The 21,739-nt window shown below is 44.3% G+C and overlaps 1 protein-coding gene across 4 annotated transcripts in view; it reads right to left on the reverse strand.

Moving 5' to 3' along the window:
- Positions 1 to 21,739, reverse strand: part of Trc (Serine/threonine-protein kinase tricornered) — a 65,877-nt gene that overhangs the window by 21,253 nt on the left and 22,885 nt on the right. The window contains exon 1 of one of the 4 annotated variants that reach the window (XM_076764794.1): positions 5,826 to 7,086. The exons of the other annotated variants lie outside the window; for them this stretch is intronic. Coding sequence (XP_076620909.1) covers positions 5,826 to 6,012 — 187 coding nt within the window. The 5' untranslated portion in view covers positions 6,013 to 7,086. Of the gene's footprint in view, positions 1 to 5,825; positions 7,087 to 21,739 lie in introns of those variants that run through there. 4 annotated transcript variants of the gene reach the window in all.

The following is a 21,739-nucleotide window of genomic DNA, read 5'->3' on the forward strand; positions in this document are numbered from 1 at the left end:
CGCTAACGTTTCTTTCTAGCTGCAGCATTGGACGAAACGACAGGTCCGGGTTACGGTAAGAAAAGTCGAACGACGACTGTTCGAGACGTTGTTGGAAAGAGGTGGCGTCCAACGATCGCTCGTATTATAATTTATGAATGAAAGAAAACCGATCTCCGAAGCGTGTAAGTAAAATGGCGTATAATGCGCGTTCTGAGGCTCGATTCGAGGTCAGTTCGCGAGCCGCGCAGAGTAATTGATTCGCGGAAACGAATTTTACATGTTCGAGACGAATGCAGAAAATTGTGCGAAACAGATTTCGTTGCGTAATGGTTTTCTTGCGCTTCTCTGTACCGGAGCCAATATAAAAAATTAAACCACGGTTCGAGAAAAGAAAAACGATAGACCGACCTAGATTAAAACGCGATGGAATCGTTCGGTAAAAAACGTTTTATGTAACGTTACATAAACCGTGAACGTAGCCCTCGTTCGTGATATTGCTCCATTCGATCGTGCCTTCCGCGTAGATTCAATTTACCGTCAATGTTTAGTGGCCGCTTTACAACTTGATCGTTCCTACGCCGAGACTTGCTTAGAAAATCGAGGATCGCGCTATCGCGGATATTCCGCGACATCGAGTAATATCTGTCGTTCCTCCGACGCTTTCTCTTACCGTCTAATCGAACAACGAGACTGATATTACTTCGAACTCTGAAACGTATCGAAGGGGGAACGTCCACTCTCCTCGACAGAGTTTACGAACCACGATACTAACTTGAAACAAATCAAAAAAGAGTACGTGTAATGATAAGTGCAACCAGTCTCCGGACGGAGGGTTAAAAATTTGCTAAAAATAGGAAGCTCCGCTGATACTTCCAAGGTGGAAAGTAAGATAAATCGTACGATAATCTTATTATAAAAACTCTTGCGATTTTAGTACCAAACAATTCAAAATGGACCTTAAAGAAAAAGCTTTTGGATGACTTTTCCATGGCTTTACGGTAAAAAGAAATAATCGTTTAAAATAAAATACACGCGTTAAAAGCGAACGAGTCCTCGACATTCGCTCGACTTTCCCACGTCGTAGATTTTAGATAAGGAATAACAGCCGTAACGAGTACTTTGCGTTCAGATATCAAATCAAAGAACCGCAACGCGTAGCGGACACTGCGAGATAAAAAGCTGGCCTTTGGGGCAACTGCCGTGCACATGTTTGCGTAATAATTCTATACGCGCGCGTTGCTAGCTTTTGTGCGAAACGGGAGAACCGTACAACGTGACGCAAGCATAGGGGTAGATCGATATCGTCAAAATCATCGGTTTTTTTTTAAACGAATCTCCATTTTATCCTGGCATTCCGGAGGACCCTCGACGGATGGTGAGAAGGGAAAAGACGAAAGGAGGATGCCACGGATGACACTAAAGAAGAAGGGAGCCCGCAGCGTAGAGAGCGAAGGGAGTTTTATTGATCTTTCGAACATCTGATCGACGAGAGCGAAAATGGAGGGCGCGGGGTGACCGAACGAGACAAGGGATGGAAAGGGAGACACCTTGCCCTATTTCTAGCGACGGATTCGAGAGTCTTTGCCTACAGACTATTCTTTTGATAAAATTTTACTGGCATTGAGCGTACAATAAGAATTTCGAAGTTTGTTTACATAACGAAATCAAGATCGTTTTCTGTAATTGGTTCGATTTTACTTTCTGCTCCGTATAGAGACGATGGTACCGAAAGGTTTGAGCGTCGAAGGTGGTAATTCCGATATCAGGAGGAACGGAAATGCCCTTGTTCCTTGCGTCGGTCCGTGGATTAAGTCTATCGCTGTCTGTATCTCGAAGCGTAGTAGTCTTCCTCTATTTCATACCTGTGTTGCCACGGTAACAGCCTAGATTCGAGAGGCTGGGAGATGCGGACCCGCGGAAGAGACAAAGGAGCAGACGAGGAGCGCGCGCGCGCACGAGAGCCTGCGCCCACACACGCGCGCAAAAATGTATCCAGAAACAGAGGGAAAGGGTAGGGAAGGAGAGCCATTGTTGCTCGATCGCGTCTCTTTGTTTCAGATTTCCGGTACCACAGCGACGTAAACAGCGGATTCATCGTATGCGCCGAGGTAACGCCAAGTACGATCCATCGAAATCGAAGGACACTCGACCAACTTCCGCCCCCGCTGGAAACGCACCGATTCCTCGATTCGCGTACGAGTATTTCCCGCGACGCCTTTCGATTGTTCTCGGAGACCTCGCAGAGTCGAATCGAAAAGCAGGTCAGGTTTTTCCAAAGGGAAAGGACAGCCGCGATCGAATCGAGGCCATTGGTTCTTTAAAAAAATAGAAAAGCAACGAGAAAGGTATTTCAAAGTATTTCAATTTACTAAATGTATACTATATGTTTCCTGAACGTCGATTAAACGTGTACGTGTAAAGTTTTATGAAAATCTGCTGTACCACGATTCCACTATTTACCAAAATAGTCATTTTATTGAAGGAGAATGAGAAATATGGTTTTGGCAACGTCTTTCTCGTGAATTTCCAGAGTCGAAACGCTGCTAGGCTTCAAAGTGCCGATTCACGATGCACTTGAAAGCGCGCAGATGTTCTCGGGAAATTGGACGAATACTCGCGCGTAAAAAACCTTTATGCTTCGGCAATCAAGTCTGTTTTTGAAGACCTTTCGAGCAAGGAATTACTCGAGCAACGCGTTCATGCATATAATCGAAACAATAACGAAAGTTACAACTCACTTGCGTGGAAGATAACAACGAAAACGGTTTCGGGCGTCACGAAAAACGTGGAAATCGCTGCATATATTGCCACATAAACTTTCGACGATGGCAGTGACTCATTATTACATATTACGACAGCTACGGACGTTAAAATCACCGTAGACGCTCGTAAAGACGTACTGCGGGAACCAAGTTGGACAGAATAAAAATTCTTTATAGCAATTTATTCGACGTCAAGATTTTAAAACGGTCAAAACGTTCTATACAGGGTGTTCAGCCACCCCTGGGAAAAATTTTAATGAGGAATTCTATAGGCCAAAATAAGACGAAACTCAAGAATACCAATTTGTTGATGGAGGCTGCGTTAAAAACTTAACAATTAAATTCAAAAATTTCAAATCGTTCTAAAAAAAATATTTTTAGCTAGAGGGGTTAATCCCAGTCATTTTTGGTGAACAGACATACCCCCGAAATCCTACCCACTTTCGAAAAAAAAATTCGAGAAGATGTGAAATTTTTCGGAGAAAAAAAAATTTTTTAAATCATTCTAAAAAAATTATTTTCGGTTGCGGGGCTCAATTACAATCATTTTTGGTGAACAGACATACCCCCGAAATCTTGCGCATTTTCGAGAAAAAAATTCAGTACGAGCAGAGCTTTAAATGTTAATAACTTTTTAACGAAGCCTCCATCAACAAATTGGTATTCTTGATTTTCGTCTTGTTTTGGCCTCTAGAATCCCCCATTAAATTTTTTCCCAGAGGTGACCGAACACCCTGCATACCGAGCTTAGAATAGTTTCGCGAGCACAAATTGGATACGAAATAAAGTACACAACTCGTCCGTATGTTTACTCTTACTTTGATCTACGTTTTAGTCAGCGCAGCGGAGATTGAAGTCAGGAAACCTGGAATTAGAATGCGCGATATCCTGTTCACGAATGGCACGCCGCGTGGGCGTAATATTTCATTTTCAAATCCCTGGACGAGAGTAGAGGGTTCGACGAAAAATGAGCCAATGCTTACACAGACATCTCCGTACACGTTCGATTCGAGGAAACGTTCGCTGTTCGAGTACGCGGGTACATTTTATCCGCGAATAAAACGCGATGGTTTCGCTGTTTAATTAACGCTATATAGCGATATTATACTGCTTAACGGATGCCGCATAGCAGAACACCGATACTGTTTCGCATCCGTTTCCTCGCAATTATAGGCTTTAATTGGAGTCGTACCGTCGACAATCGATACGTAATTGATCTCCCAGAAAGAAAGAAGCACATCCGTCGGAGAATTTCGCGTGGAACTTTACATTACAAACGAACGAGCGTCGAACGAATTGCGACAGCGCTACGTTTCCAATAAGTCCGATCGATTTTTCATTTTCTCTTTTCCCGCGAATCGTTCGACGTGAAAATTGTTACTTTGCATTTTAGCCGCGCGAAGTTCGTACGTTACTGTCTTAATAATAATAATAATAATCTACGTAAAATTTATATTCGGAAGAATGCTTTCGGTATAATTACGAGGATTTCGAACGCGACCTGACCTCGTCCTGAATTTCGTTCCTCCGGGGCCGTTCGAGAATCCAGCAACCCTCCTCCCTTCCTCGAGTGCTAGGGCACGCTGCCAGCCAGGAAGAGAACGTTTCGTAGGAAAAGCCACGCCGAACGATAACAGCGCACTCGAATTATAGATTGGCTTGCATATCACGTTACGGAAAAACCCGAGTTTCGACGCGAGGCGCAGGTAGAACTCAAAAAACGAGGTCTAAAAATTTTTAAATTCACAGCATATTGCATCTTGAGATATTAATAAAGGTACACAGACCTCAATAGTATTCGCAATTTCTACGGAATTTTCCAATTTTTCGTTCAAAGCGAACGAATAAAATATTCGTTATACGAGACACAGGGTTGAAACTTGATAGAAATTGATTCTTTTTTTGCAAGCTATCGAATGGCTGGGAGAATTGAATTCAGCTGCACCGTTCCAAAAATCACGTACGAAAAATTAGTGGATCTATAATAGGCAAAGGATCTCGTGTGAATTTATTGTAAGCGTTGTCGAAACGCGTTTAGAATAAGCCCGATGCCGCGCAAAAATCAAAGGCATCCTTTGCGAGGGAAGGCGCAAATTATTCTATTTTGCTTTGGCGCAAGGGGTTAACGTTGGATAGACATGGGGATACTTGGGACAGCTGTCAAGTTCTTATGTGATCTTCCAGCGAATACGACAATGACGACTTGCGTGAAGAGTCAGGGGAGTCCCCTTTCCGTTCCACGGTCCTCCGAAGAGAGTAACGACGAGGGTGATGAACCTTTATACCCTTATAATCCCTGTAAACCCGTGAAATTTCTGAATTCCGTTGCTCCTCGTCTACTTGACTATTCAAATAAATTTCACGCTAATTGGATCATTCCCTATCGTGCTTGTCTATCTGCCCAAATTATTCCTCGGCTATGTCCAATAATTCCCCCTATAGAGATAGCTTGGACAATATGCACCCCCGAACTTCCTTTGTCTCAAAGTAGTAGTCAGGAATGCGAGGCAAATTTCCCTGGCTCAAATGAATAGCGAGCGTTCCAAACTATCGAATTATGTCTACTTCGTGGCAATATTGTACTTATCGAGCCCGCTAAGAATCGGTGGTTGTACTAAGTCAATCGATAAATGAAATTTCATAAAAGTTTGCCCAAACATCGTTCGACCGTAGTGCAATGCCTCGTAGCGTGTCGCAACGAGATCGAAATAAAAAAAAAAAACTATGAATCTCGCAACGACACCTTCTAACCTCCAGGGAAACAATTGCCAACGGAAGCGCCGAAAGCACAGTATTATCGAAACGTGAATTACCAGGAACAATTCGCAACCGTTCGCGTGTGTGGACGGCGTATGAAAAACGCGCGTGCGCGACAACGACGTACATTTGAATAGATTAACACGCAATGGATGGCTTCGGTGTTGGAAAGTGAAAGTACATCCGTCTAGCGTACGTTTCGTTTCCACGTTATTTCGTCGCGAACGCTCGCTGTAAATTCAAGCCGCCATCGAACGTTGCACTTTTCCGCAACGCGCAATAACACGTACAGCGTGTCGCAAAGCGGATGGCCCCGAAACTAACCTGAAAGATAAGACTTGGCGCAGGTTATGTAGCTGCACATCTGCCCTATCCTCGTCCACGCGGTCTTGAACAGTTCCGAATCGTACATCGGTAACTCCTGCCAAGTTGTCGCTTCCTCTTCGATTCCGTCGTCGCGTTGACCCTTCCCGCGAATCGAACACGCTCGCGCGCACGTGCACGCACGCATCGAGTATCGACCGCGATCCTCGATCCTTTATCCGTTGATGTTTATTTTCGACAGCATAATTTCACGGTCCCCCGCTGCTCGCCTGGCGATTCTGCGCCGAGATTTCTAGTCGATTCGCGCGGACTTTCGTAACGTCGCCTCGTTACCAATCCAAGCACGAGATTACAGCATCGACGGTGACCGAAACCCGAACTTTCCGCAATGTAGTCACTGCTAAACGACTGTTCCCGCCGCGGAACAATCGATTCCACGCACAAAACGACGAAAGAATCGCAACGAAACCCGCACGACAGTCGATGACGCGAAGTCACACCTACGAGCGTTTCCTCGTGTCCTCGAATTAAAACGTCAAGGTCCGTTACGTCTCGGACCTGCTTGGTAAGAACCACTTTTTATATACACCGTTACGATTCGTACACCGACGCAAGATTTTCGTTTACAATTAGATCCCGCGACGAAGGATGCCTATGTGGGACGCGACGCGAGTAAACAGATTTAATCGTTGACCCACATCGACCAACAAGGAACGCTCGCGAACCTGGACACTTCGAAACCTCCTACGAAGGCAAACTACCGTGCTCGTAACACTCAACGATCTCCAACGGTCTCCGAAACTGCAAAGAAACGTTAAAAAATTTTCTGAATTCCCGCAAAAGCACATTTTCGCTCGGTTTTAACGAGCATTGAATTCACTTTCTTGTTCACCGGTCTGCATAAACGCAAAGTCCAATAACCGTACCGATTGCCAGAGTCAATAATTCTTTATCGAGCGTGGCGAGAGATCGTTCAGTCGCGTTAGCGAGCAACGCTCCAGGAAAGTAACATCGGCGTCGCAAATTCCCCTTCAAGAATCGCCGACGTTTTAGCCGGAGCCCGTGCGTATAAATAACTAATTATTATCCTTGACTCTTTATTAAATCCTGCTACATCGACGCGACCTTCGCACCCGCGACGGATTACGTCACTGAAAGCGCACGACCGTACAGCCTGATTCGAGAAACTGGATCGTTCTATGGTTGTTTCCTAACTTCGTGCGCAGGGAATTGACAGACAAAAGCGTCTTGTTAATTGAACGTTTTTCAAATCGAATATTTTCCACGCGCAGAATAAAAGAATCGATTTGAAATAAATATAATTGATTGGACTTTGTTAAATTGGATACGTTACTCGTGCTTACTTCCTCATAAAGTACTCCGCATACGTAATCGAGACACGTTTATAATTAATCGAATTCGAACAACAAAGTACTGCTAGCTTTTACTTTGCTTGATATTTTTGTCACGAGATAATGCTCGGAAAGACATACTTATGGCCTTCTTACACCACCGAAGTAATGTTAGAATATGCTATCGTTCGCATAATTATGAAAGCTGCTGCCCACGTAATCTAAACGGCCTAGAAATCGCGACTTTCGACTTATCTATTTTCCACCATTTAAATTTAACGCGTTCGGCTATTGTAAATATGTCCGACTAACGACGAGCGTTTAATTGCTTAAATTTCTAGCAAAAGAATCGAGTTTAATCAGCGTTTAGACCATGTGTCCTAAAAAAAAATTATCGATAATCAACGGTTAATTTGTACGTTATCGAACGCGATAAATTATCGTTTATCGTTACTGAGTGGCCTAATGGTTCGGTAATTTCTGCCCAAGGTGATTTTAGCTATCGTCTTCGATACTGCGCGAACCGAGGGAACGACGAGCAAGCTTTGCAGCCAAGTCTTTCTAGTCTTCGTTTAACCTTTAACCTGGACGTTAACAATATCGTCCGCTGGGCGTTTCTTTTCTTTCGTTTCCGCTTAACTAGCCGAGCGAGTGCACTGCTTTATCGTCCGTTATTTGTTCTCGCAAGCCGTGTTTTAAAGGAGTATAATAGAACGTCGATGTACACGCGAATCGACGATTAATCGGTCGACGTCGAGAGATACGATCGATTAACGATCACGGGCTCTTGCGATCCCCAGAAATTTGTCGGAAAATATTTAAATGCTACGACAGCTCACTTTTTCCGTACTCGATATAGATTCACGGACACTGAAAATCGCGTCTGGTGTCGAACTCACTGCGCTGGATAAGAAATCGAACCAATCGTAGAGCAACGGAATACCTTGCGAGGCAGAGGCGACCGAGACTGTCGCGAGCGATCGCGGAACGATCCGGAGAGTCGGGATCGAGATCGGGATCGATGAAAATTGTATCGAACGCGTACGTGGAGGATACGCCGGCGACTGTTGCCGCGCGTGCACGGACGTAACTCGGTGACCGTCTAACCGAGTGACTGAACGATCGACTAACCGTTCATTCGTTGGTCAGACGAACCCCATCGAACGTGAGCGAGTCCGAGTAGATAACACGCGGTATGAAAATAGGGGGACTCGATGTGCCCACGCGTGAACGCGTATGCTCGTGCACGTTTCCCGCGTGTACCGTCGTCGAGAATCGAGGAACGTGCGTCGCCACTCCAATTAGACAGTTATTCGTTTAATCGTTCGACCGAGTAACCGACCTCAAACTTCCAAAACGTTACGAAATCGTGTCTACGGTGCCCCCTGGGTGAACCCTTCGCGATCCTGCGCCTCCGAACGAAAAGGGTCTGTTTCTTAGTTTCAGGTTGCGAGTGTGATAAACACTGTATCGTGGGAGTACAGCTTGCACACCGTTTCTGTTTTAAATGGAGTTTGTAGGAGGACCCAAATATGGAAAAACCGATTAAACCACGGGTCCCTCGAAAAGACCCCCATAGTAATCGAAGTTGCAACATTTTTTACTTCCTGTATTTTTAATGGCAGTACTGAGTCAATTTTACAAATAACGATGACCATGGATACAGCGATTACGAGGGAAGCGTGTAATTATGCTCACCATCGCGACGAACGCCGATGTCATCGTAGAAAATACGAAAATATTTCTGAAAAGTGACAGAGTCGGCACTGCGTGTACATGATATCGTCGATCGATCATTAGTCGAAATAAAATCGAATGACAATGAAAGAGTGCTATGCTACGTGAGTAGCTCCAACTTCCTGTTCGATCGATCTCAAAATACGAGAGTCGTTGCCAAGGCTACCGATAATTTTAGAAAGGGGAAATTAAACGAGCTGATAACAGGGTAATTGAATCACTCGACGCTGTTCGGGACCCAAAAATAATGTTTTGTGACGTCGTACGAGTAACTTTCCCTCTAGGTACCGCTGGAAAAACAATTTGGAAGCTAAATCAATCGACGGCATGATTCGTTTAGCAAACATTACCGAGACTCCGGGAATTGTTTGGAGTATCGTGTACTACCGGTTGTTGAAAACGCTCGAGAAGAAGTCGGGGCTGAACGAAAGTCGTTTTCGTTCGCGAAGAAAGACAATGAGCATCGGTTGTTCGGCGTCCCCGATCGTCGCGACGATGGTGGCGGCCTGGGTGACGCCATCGATCTAAAGTTGCACGCTCTCTTCGAGTAACTGTACCTCGGATCAAAGCATGAGTGGCATACGTTGCCCACCTACCTCTCCCTTCGACGTAAACGTCCCCACGCACGTACACGGAATCGAACGAACGGCCAGCAGACATGTACGATGGTTATTTAAGCAAACGGTTCCTCCAACTACTTCTAATTTGTATTTTAGACAATATTTTGACTTTAGGGACGATAAGGGCTAGAATCGAATGCGTATTTGCCGTTGAACAGTGTAACAGTTCCATTATCAATTGCTCCGTTCCACCGTGTCACGTGCTCGCCACGTATTTCTACGAGTTATTGACTTTGATCGTAAGTTTAACATAACCAGTTTCCGCTTCTGCCCGCGCAACGAGATGGATCCATTTTCCTCGCCATGCATGGTGGAGCAATTATATGCCAAACGCGGAAAAATGTCATTCCAGACAACTGGTCTCGTTAACAAAAAAACTTACACTGCTATTCGATCGAAAGAGCTGTACAACATCCGTTGATTCATAGCGTGTTTAAGTTAGTCATTTTTGGAGTTATCGAAAACTACAGTCATCGTTTACACCCTCGTTATTAGATGATAAATGATGCAATTAAATTAGATACGCGTTATTTGGTGATAAGCATTCTTCAGAGGAGGCTTGTTAATTCTACGTTATCTCGAGCTTCGTTAAGGTATCGTGCGCCCACAGACAGGTAATTATTTCGCGACAATGCACGTACGCGGACTCACGGAATCTCCCGTTTCCTGGTAATGTTTCCTTGATCAGCGATTAACCTAAGTATCAATTTCCGAGTTGTTCCCGGAAGCTCCTTGCACCGTCTGCAGAACGCGCGACTAGTATAGCTCGTTAGGTTCGTGGAAAAACAACTTTTCCGATCGATCTTACGCCAAGGAAGTTCGAAAATAGGACTTTGAATATTATCGTTCGTGCGTTTGTGCTGTTTAAAAAATGCAAATATCGATGAGGCACTTAAACATTACATCTCGACGTTGCCTGATTCAGGTCACGCATACGAACGAACCGTTACGGTGAGTGAGATCGACGATACTTAGAAGACGATCGATAATCTGTATGTATATTGAGATGGTCCTTATTTTTTGACCTCGAAATATAGTTTTGCTAACTACCCGGAATGGTACCGACACGTAGGATAGTAATAACTGTAAAATGTTAATCGAATAACGAGAGAACGTGCTCCGAAACTTGCGTGAAACTTCATTAGCATGAATCTGGTGTACCAAACTTCCTTTCCTTTCCGATGCACGAAAAAGTAATTCTTGTAAAATATCCACTCGATCGGAAAACAGGGAAACGCGCAAACGTTCGTTTCGAAAAGTTACGACATTATCGAGGAAATAAAGCGTACATTTGGGCAAAGCTACGCGTTTGTGCCTACACAAGGCGAGAGCTTCGCAGAGCTTCTGCCAAATTTGCAGCCGTAACAGCAGCATCGATCTTTGGCCCCGGTTCCGAATTCCCTAAATTAATTTTAGTTGATCTACGCGTCTGTCAAGGTCACGGGCTTCTCATAAAATAGCCACGCAAAAATTTCATCGGGAATCGACGACGAACACGCGCAATTCGTCATCCAGCGTGATTTCACGCTAGTTTCGAGCAACGCGCATTCCGGAGCTCGAAACCTTAATTGATCCATATAACGAGGTATCATTGTTGGAACGTTTTTTACGTTTTTTTCCAGCGACCATGAGATTTCCTAACTTTTTCCGCTCAAACTGCTCCTACTTCTCGCTTACGCAACGAAACGCGAAAGATCATAATTACAAACTAATTGGATATAAATTATTTATCGAAATTTCAAGACTTCGATTAGGCTTGCTCGTTGAGGCCAACTGCAGTGAAACGTGCACGTTGAAGTGCGAAGACAGAGGAGATATTGCGAACGTTTCCTCTCGGGTCTTTTTATTCCGGTACGAGTCTATACTTTTATTTAGCAACTCATCCATGAATTAGACCCGGTGTATCGGTGTTACGGATCGTTTGAAGCGAAAATGAAAACGAAATTTACACGTTTATTTAACACATTCGCCGTCACGTGTCGCATACGTGTGCATGGCGAGACAGGATCGCGTATAAACGACACCGACGATATTTTATTTCGCTCTTGTATAAATAAACGGAAGCATGGATTATGAGATCGGTTTTGCATACGCGCGACACGTAATTTACAATATTCCGTTAACCTGTTCGATATGATCTATTTGCGTATAGTTAAAACCGTGTAACAGATTAGATAAAATTAGTATAAGTGCAGCGTAGTTTATGTGGGATGATATTTCAACCGAACGTGCTAAAGATTCTCGAATGTCGTGTCTTCCGTGTTATTTTCATGCTGAGTAAAGGATGAATCCAATTCCATAAAATTACTATGACTTACGATTAGACCGTAGCTTGTGTCGGATGCCACTTAAGAATTATGAGTTTGAATTAACCTTGATCGATACTTGAGTAGCATGCCCCTTAAGATGCACCCGTGAAAAATAAGCAATCGAAGCATGGTCTCGACGATATAATTAATTAAAATCGCATACCTAATGATGCATTGCGAACATAGGTATTTCGAACCGGAAGTTCAGTGATATTTAACCGAGATTCGAAAGTTGAATTTCCGTCGTACAAGCTATTAAACGTGTCATTATTAATAATAAACGATGTCCGTCGATCCATCGTCAAACCACATAGACACAAAGCATAGGACTTTTTTCATCAAAGCCCGTTACAGTGGCCATTATGTGCTTCACCGTAGAAGAAAATCGGTCCAAGGGTCGAAGGTTACAATGAGCTAAATAGATAATTTCTTTCGTGAGATCGACGAGTAGGAAAGGGGCAGAGTAACGAGGGGAACACAGACCACGGGGGTTGGAGACGAGAGGCAAGACAGCGAGGAAAGCGAAAGGAACACCGATAAGCAGCGAGACTCGACTGCATTTAACTACCAAGAGAATTTAAGACTTGTTGCGAAATATGTAGAACACGAGTAGCCTTGAAGTTTCCGCGTCGTTAGTTTAGACCGAACAGAAACGAGAAAGAGAAAGCTAAAAACGCGCTCGATTCCCCCGATGGTACTACAACTGTAGCCAGAGTTGGGCAAATTGAATAAAGTTAAAGTCCCTTAGCGAGACGTTTTATTTGCGATCGATGGAAATTTCAACGTGTCTTTACACGGCACGGAAACACGAATAAAAATGACTGGAAGGCCTTGCATTCTCCTTGTTCGATATCCCCTTTGCCAAAGTGTCCTTTATTCGATGTGAATTTTCACGTTCTTCCTTCGCGAACTGTAACGTACGTTGGGTCGATTCGACAACCGCGAGTTTAATCTAACCCAGTGACTGGCCCGCATGACTTCTGATAAAGAAAGTTACGTGCCCTGGCAAAACCGTCGATCTTACGTAAACGTCGATTCACAACACAGTGCACTTAGGACTCTATACGTCACGCATGCGATAGAACGTCGAACTCAGCTGGAAAAGCTACGCGGGACGCACTTGTTGCTTCGTTTCTTGCAATAATTTCAACCGTAGATTATCTTTCCAACATCCTTCTGTTGTTCCGCTACCCCCCCGCCGGGCTACGTCGTCCATTATTTTTACAAACGATCCTATTCGATTTTCCATCGCGCTTAACCGTACTTGAATTATTCTCCAGCGCGTTATTTCAGAGCACGATACATTCTGTTAATTTTACACGCTACCTGAGCTCACGATACAAATGTTTCGCGAGCGCTTTATTACTCGTAAATTTGAACCGCTGAATGGGAGACCGGCGCTTCTGGTTTGAAACGATTAATGATCATTAGAAGACGGAAACGCGTTAATATCGCGCATTCGTAAGATCGCGTAATACCGCGGAACTTAAAAAACCGTGAAATTGTTTATAAAATACGTAAGATATTGCTTCATCTACATTAAATGTATTCCTGTAAATTGGATTTTCATTACTACTAGAAGAAGCGTGTAGAATCGAGGAAAAAGGAGGGTTGTGGGTGGTCACTCACTTTCAAACTTGGCGTCGCGCATCTTTGAACGAAATATCAAAAATATTTTAAGAAAGCTTTGCTTTATTTTCGCGTGGGTGCACAAAGAACGCACAACACTCGATGTAACGAGCATCGTTGCGACACGCTCGATGCGCTCGACCGAGAGATCGATAAAGATCCAACGATGTACCGTTCGTTCGACGAAAAAGAAATGAAAAATAATGTTTCGCGACGAAAGCGTCCAACCCGTGTAATATTCCTCTAATTTTCGTTCGAGACACGTAGCCGTTTATGCAATTCCAGGAAGCGATGGCGGCTTGCACCACCGTTATGCAACGATGTGTACAAATCGGTTGCGTCGGTCAGAGTCGTTTTAATTTTCACTTTATCCGAATCGTCGTTTCGGTTTCGCCTTTTGTCGACGGAACTACCGTCTTCTGGTGTTTTTTTTAAAAAACTTTGCGTTTCGGAAAACTCGGTGCGTCGCGAATTGCGATCTAATTTCGCGAAAAGAGCCACTCGGAGCGTCTCGAGTCCGCAATTTACGTTTCCGTAGCCCTGTTTTCTCGATGGTACGTACACGTCACGCTCGTACGTGATTTACGAGGGAATCGCGCGAGGATACGAAGCCGGTTCCTCGGTTTCGCGGCACTATTTACCGTTACGAACCGCCGTACACGCCGTCGCTAGTGCGTGCACCATATTTACGAATTTCTACGCGTTTTCTCTTTTTCTCGTAGACGTCGTGAGAAAGTACAGCCTCGCGTGTCGACGCCTCGGTGTCGTATCGAGTCTCTTCTGGTTTACGCCGTCATAATTCGGAGACTGCAAGCGTTTGATCCACCCCCCTGAATTATTACCCTTCTCTACACGTTTCTCTAGAAATTTCTTTTCTAAAGTACGAGCGTAACAGTTCGAGGCGCTTCGATTTTGTTCCGGTTACATATTATGACTCGTTGATCAGGGTTCTCCGGTTTTTCTTTCTGGCGAGGACAGCCGTAAAATAAGGACGAGAAGATGCGCGACAGAGTTTCGCGCGTGCACGCATCGCGCCACAATGGCCGCTTTGTTCGCGACCCGGCTGATACACACGCGTATCATTGTAGACAACGAGTTACCACGGTTTGTAAATACTAAACAGTCTCGTTTGCAAGTAATCCTTGACCTCGCTTGCGAGATTACGTTCTGTTTCTCTGTTGCATCGATTCCCACCGAGCGAAGGGAAAAAAAAAAACGATTATGACGGTGCATCGAAGGCAATCAGGAGAAAGTAGCACGACTCATAAATCTGTGCAATTACGTTCTAACAAGAAATGGCCGTTACTCGAAGATTTGTCAAGGTTTGCTCTCGAACGAAAGGTGAAATGCAATGGCGAAAACCTTTTGAGCAAAAACCGGAGTCAATAATTTTTGACGTCTTTATAGTTTTCTTATGATTTTTAATAAAAGAAGGATCGTATCTTCGTGACGTTTTCGGGTCGTTTGTCTCGGGAAAAAAGGTTTAAATAATATCGAAACGCAGTAATCGTATAATTTGAGGACGTATCTACAGCGATAAAACAGCAACGAATGCGTCGAGCATCCCGATAGCCTAAGTCATCGCGTACGATTTCAATTTCTCGCGAACGATAACCTTTCCGGCCAGTGTAAACCCACATCCGCGGGAATATGAAGTTCTTTAATCAATTCGGGGTATTTCAATTTAACGTTTTATGTTCTCGTTACGAATTTCGAAATACCGCTACGCGCACGTGCCTCGAAACACAAGCGTACTTTCGCTTTCCTGGCGTCGTCTAAATTCGAAAGACGGGCTCCGTGTTTTTCTTTTCCCTCGATTTTGAAACACCGGCGCCGAGGAACGCGATTCCACGCACGATTATCCGCGTTAGAAGCGATCGAATTAAGCAACGCGACTTGGGCATTCGAAAAAAACATTTTAAATTTCGTTCGGAGTCGTACGAATCCGAGAAAAATAATTAACGTGTTTATGGTCGTTAACAGCGATCGTTTGATTTATTTTACGATTTCTAAGATTTTAAGAGAAGAGTCACTAGAGGCTACTTACGATCGAGCAAATCGGTGGAAAAGAAGCACGTGCAAGGACTACATCGATTTTCGGCTTATTGTGCAATCTAGAGCCTATTCAAGATTTTGTAGTATGCCTGTGGCCTATTCCTGAACAGGTGCACGTTAAAATCCCTTGACATTGAAAATACCTAGTGAGAAAGGGATCCCTAAGAGGCCAAAGGTCGCTCTGCCTCCTCGGGCTGCAAGTACATTCTTGAAAAGGTACCGAAAATAATTGTTTCAAACCGCTGTGTTAAAGTTCTGGTCGAAACTGTTGGGAAACACTTCTATTCCGAATAACGGTCTTCGTCAACCGTTTTTTATTTGTCCATTTCCTCTGTTCCAAGATGATTTCCGCGGTCAATGAACTTCGAACGTAGCTTTCGTGGAATAACGTTGGATTTTACAGAGTACAGTTTACACTCTCGTTGGGGGACGACGCGATCGCACGGTTGGTTCACTCGGAGAAAACAATTTAAAGCAGGTGACACACACGTCGCGTGTTCTAGCTCGAGCACCTGTGTGTAACCCCCTTGCAAGATTACGAGCCAATGACCTCGCATCTGATAGCGGATAGCGTGACAACACTCTCTCGACACAAAGAAACCCTGTTCGGTTGACGAAACTTCCTACTGTTGGAAAAATGCTGCTGAAAATCAGCCAGAGTCACGTACGCGTGACTTTGCCAGCCAGATGAATTTGTGACTTAACAAAAATATTTCTATAATCGTTTCCACCCGACGCTTCTACTTTGTATTCGAACCACTAATCAGAAAAAAAGGAAGAAAAGTACCAGTGGAAAACGAAGAGGGGAATTTCAAATGAAAAAGACGTAAACAACCATACAACGGATTTTCCATACGACGATCCTCGCGAAATTCCCACAGTTTCAGTAAAACGCGTGTGTTCCCACAAAGTATTCCATCCAGTATCCCGGTGTACCGAGAAACTGATCGTGATTCGACTCCAAACTATCGTTTTAGACGCACCGTTGCTACACGAGCAGTGTACAGGGTGATCCTTCGAACTGGAGCGTGGTGTAATTCTGTTCCAAGTAAAAGCGAAAAGTAAAAAATCGGTAGGAAAAAATTGCAGGTCTCTCGTCGAGCCCTGCTATTTCACCGTTCGGTCTCTTTTCGTTTTTAATTGGAAAAGAGCTCCACTCTGTCCCAACTCCGAGAATCATCCTGTATAGCTCCGCCCACGCGTAAACGAGCCAAGAATTACGCAACGCAGAAACGCGACGTTGTTGAAAAGTTTCTCGCGTTTCGAACGAGCCGATTTCTGCCCCGACGAGCCACGATCCAACAATTTCACGTCGCACGGCGAGAAAATTCATTAAATCCGCGGCCGAGCCCTTAACCCTTTGCCAAACACGACGCAGAATTTTCCTTCGGTATTTATAGTAATAATTTCCTGGTTACTTTGTTAATTTAAGTCGCGACTGATCGGTCGGATGGTCGTGACAAATTGAAAACGGCGATAAAATGTTACAAAATCACTAATAAACAAGTCTAGTCGAGAGATAGCGTAAGGCAAACACGCGTAGAAGAAAATTAAGATAAGCAAGACTTGTATTTCATCGAAGATACACAAGACAGAATTATTATCGTTGTACGTTATACTGAAATAAATTTTACCAAAAGTTCGCTCGAACACGTAAGGTGGCCGGATTCTTTTACACCCGACACTCTGGATCGTAACGATCTATCGAAGACGAGTGATAAAGCCGTAAGTCGCGAGGCAAGAAGGGTAGAACAATCGAGACATTGACGGTTCTAAATGGTAACCTTACGTAAGTTGTTTTTTTTCGCTCATTAGACTAATTAGAAGCTCGAATAATGAAACGACATTGTCGCCGTGGAACATCGCGGCTCGCCGTAACCCGCAACACGTTGCTCTCGATTCAAACTTTTCTCGCAGAATGCAGCGCGTGCAGCTAACGGGTATCGCGAACAACTGCGTGCACGAAGCGAAAGGAGGAACGCGAATCGGCGCTGATTACACGAAAATTCGTTTGTTTTTTTTCTTGCGTTCTGGCCCCGGGACCGAGTATCGTCGTCCCGTTCGCTGGAAAATCGACCAACGGTAACGGTCGCGCATGTAAAGAATCGCTTCGAAGCTGAAAACGCTTCAAGATTTACCGCTAGGATATATCTAATTGCACCGAGGGGGGAGGAGAGGGGCACGGAGAATGGAACGAAGTAACGCGGTTATTACGAATTCTGAGGCATGCCGTTGCCAGCAGCGATCGCGACCTGGTTTGCGCACCAAGTCTAATGTTTATTTATCAAGTTTACGGTTCGTCCTCTTTCCGGCCTAGTTATCGTGTCGCGCTACGGTTGCCGGGGAGTTACAATCTCAAGAATAATCTTCTTTTGTTAACGGAATGCTCGTTAGTTTTAGCGACGTTAAACGCACGTTCGGCGCGCGGGAACATATTCGCGGCCAAATTAAAAGGCGTTAACCCCTTCGATCCCGAGAAGCGTGTACGCTGCCTGGCAGAGGGAAACAAACTACTCGCGAAGACACGCGCGTGAAAGAAAACAAATTATCGTCGATCGCTTATTTAGTATAAATATCCGTGGAACGCTGATCGTTTCGTCCCAGATCTACTAACTGCGTCCGTGAACGACTCTTAACGAGAAAATTGTATCTCGAACGTAATTAAGAGATGCTGAGAACTCCTATTCGGGCTAAAACCAGTCGATTTGGACTCGAATTGCGGGATCTTGCGAACCACCAGACACTATACGTATCAGATAGTTTAGAACAGTGTTTCCTGCCAGGAATTACGCGACACACTGGTTTGCCGTGACGGCCGTGGGTGTGTCGCGAAGAAAATTTGTAATTTGCAAAAGTTTCCGCTCGGAGGCACTACCGATGAATGGTATTCTCATGGCTTGTGCAACCGCGATTGATTTTTATCTGCTCTCGTATATTCTATATTTATTTATCGAAGAGCGGCAGCCAACTCCGCCCCGATACTATTTTCGTTAAAATGTTTTGTTGTTCGATTTGATATACGTCGCGGAGGGATCGCGAAGAATTTTTAAAAATAAATTCTGTAACGATTCTTACAACACCGGTGATAAGTTACACGGCGACGACACGCGCGAATCCACGTGTGGGCTGTGAACGTAAAACCACCACACGTGCAACCTGTGTTACGTCACGTGTGCGATCCACATCGATCCGAATTTCGAATTCTTTGGTCGAGAGATCGTCGATTTCGACGTAGCGCCACGTAGCTTTTGAATCGTGTACGAGTCGAGGTAAAAAAAAAAAGAAAAAAACAATATAAATATGTAACACGAATCTATTGATAATTAGATACTTTTTGTATATTTATGATACGAATTAACAACCTTCGTCGTATATTAATTGCAGATTACTTTCTTAATTAGCGTTGCATTAGAAGCATGATTTCTGCTTTCGGATGTACCTCGCGTTACGCAATTACTCGTTTATCGTTCGTTGCCGTCACGTCTGGCCGGCTGAAATTTCTTCGCGGTATCAAACTCGCCTCCGCCGATCGCAGTTAATACGAAAAGGCAATAAATAACGACATCCAGCCTGCACGCGCAATTTACCTTCGTAAACGTCCGAGCGAAATATCAAGAAATATCTCTTAATAACCGTCGAGCCGAAATTCAATATGAAATATGCGAACAAAGACGAACGACGAACGAGCTTTATTTACGTAAAAGTACAGTACTGCAAGCCGTGAAAGAGACTGCGATACATAAGCGATAATTAGGAATAAATTTTAACGAAAAGTAATTACGTTCTCTGCTCCAAGTTTCTTCTAACGTTCGTACGCCTTTTAATTCTGAATTTTACGGTTTGTCGATGGAATTTAATTGAAGAATATCTTGCAACGGGGAGAAAGAGAGAATTTATAAATGCAAAGCACATCCGTCTTCCGTGCACGCGTTAATTCCCTCGAAAGTTTGGTGAATCGAAACCCAACGAGGATTAATAAATATCTGATCGTTAGCACCGGAAAGGTTCACGTGGAAAAACGTTAGACGCGGTGTTTGCTGGAAAGTAACGACCGTACGGTAGGCGATACGTTATCTAATTGCACGATAATATAAATATTAATTTGCTCGCGGTAACGGTCAATTTCGGATCGCCGCGGGCGAACTTTAATGTCGCGAGCTCAAAGTAGGGTCACCGATTCTCGGGGCGAGGGAGGAGGAATAAGCGTTATGCAAACGACACTCGACGCGAGGTTACAAATACAGGGGGAGTGCAATTTTGAAAGTCAATGAGTTCCTGCGATGCAACTTCCTTTCGTGCGTATAGCTGGAAAACGCGGTGAAAAAAAAAAGGTATAGCCTGTTGATGGATCGTACAATGGAAGACCCGTTAATACGATTCTGCGTTCGTCACGGTAGCCCAAGTATGTTGCACCAAATACTCGACGCATCGTTAAATACCAGGAACTTGACACTGATCGGTGCAGAGATTTTACGCGTGGAAACAAAGGCACGGTTGCGGACAGCCATTCCGCACGCTCCGCGCCGGTTAATTATTTCCAACAGGGAACGTGAACGAGCAAACCGCGTCGAACGTTCGTTACGAAATCGACGATATTTATAACGACGACGCTAATACTTTCAAATTCTCCCGCCAAAAGCGATTCTCGGATATTACGTTACCTGCTATACGAACGAACACTATACGGTGTCACTTGGGGACTGACAAAAAGGTCACGGGGTAAAATTAAACGGTATCGAATGGTCCACGGTCTCCACATAATTTTATGCATTTTTACGTGCATCTTTAAAAATAAAATATGCCAGTACTCGAGTGCTCCGAATGGGAAAAGGAACCTTGGCGCATCCTCGGGTTATTTAACTACCTCGATTGGGGAAAAAATTACGTAAAGGGAACTCGGACAGTGTCACCGTCCGTGGGGGGAGCGGGCTCTCGTAACAATTTTTATTTCGCACGATTCCAGATGTTCCATTTTTTCCCCCCTCTATATATAGTGCATTATCCCTTGAAACGCGCCACCTTGTACATAAAATGCGCCGTCACGATTTGAACGGACACGGCGCGCGACATGCCGGCGTGGAAGCTCGCGCTATTTTCGACACGGAAAGAGTTGCACCAATCGCAAGAAACCACCGTTAACAGTAATACTTCGGTATTAATTGCGCGCATCATACGGCTTCACTTCAATTATCTGTTACCGCGCGGAGTGTGTGTTAACCTCGCGAGCACGGTCTTTTTATTAATGGCTATTGCCATATGCACGGAACACCTGCGATGACTAACAGTATCGTACGGTTAACTATAATACGACGAGATTACGTTCGCGTAGGCTATTTTCAACGTACATCAATCTTGTTCTTTTCGATCTAGCTGGCGCGCAAACGCGACTGCACCGAGGTCGGATGGTAATTTTGTTAATCGACGATCTACGGCGCGTCGCTTTAAAAGAAACAGAAATTTACGCGACGCATAGACCCCCGTACACGGTACGGAATATTAAATTATTTTCGTCGAGGGAAATTTCAACAAAGCCATGCCTCGTTTCCTATGTCGTAGTTTGCCTCGAACGCGCACTTTCGACGACCTAATAGCGCGGCTCTTCGAGTACTTCCTTTGCTCCGTTTACTCGCGTGCGACTACATAGGGGATAAACAAATGAAAGGAAACATCTGCTACGCGGCAGGATACAGGTAACAGAACAGCTAAAACGTTTTGCAAATACAGCGCGACCCACGCAACTGGGGAAAGCTACGCCTCTAAAACGATATCCTATTCTTTAAATGGGAACTTTAAATACATATATTCGAAGCTCGTCCAGTGATACGAGACGTTCGAGGAAGAGTACTACAGCTTGAAAGGAGGACCAACTTCGGTTGTTTCTCGCCGAATGATTTCCTTCAGAATTTAAAAACGAACAACACACCTGTCATTGTCCACCGCGAAGCATGAATTTTAACGAGGGCTTCGGTATACGCTTTGAAGCTTCGCGATATAATCACTGCAAAGATATTCGTCGATTGTCATACAAAAGACATTCTTCGTCGCAAGTTATAATACGATTCAACAAATTATCGTACATAACAGACCTCGATACGCCGTTGATATTGCTTTTCGTTTAATTCGTGCCGAATTCACGTAAACTGTTTTACTTAAAATACCGAATGAACCTAACAAAGTACAATTACGAGTGCAACTAAAATATTGAAATATTG

The sequence above is a fragment of the Colletes latitarsis genome, chromosome 1, assembly GCF_051014445.1.
Source record: "Colletes latitarsis isolate SP2378_abdomen chromosome 1, iyColLati1, whole genome shotgun sequence".
Classification (NCBI taxonomy): Eukaryota; Metazoa; Arthropoda; class Insecta; order Hymenoptera; family Colletidae; genus Colletes; species Colletes latitarsis.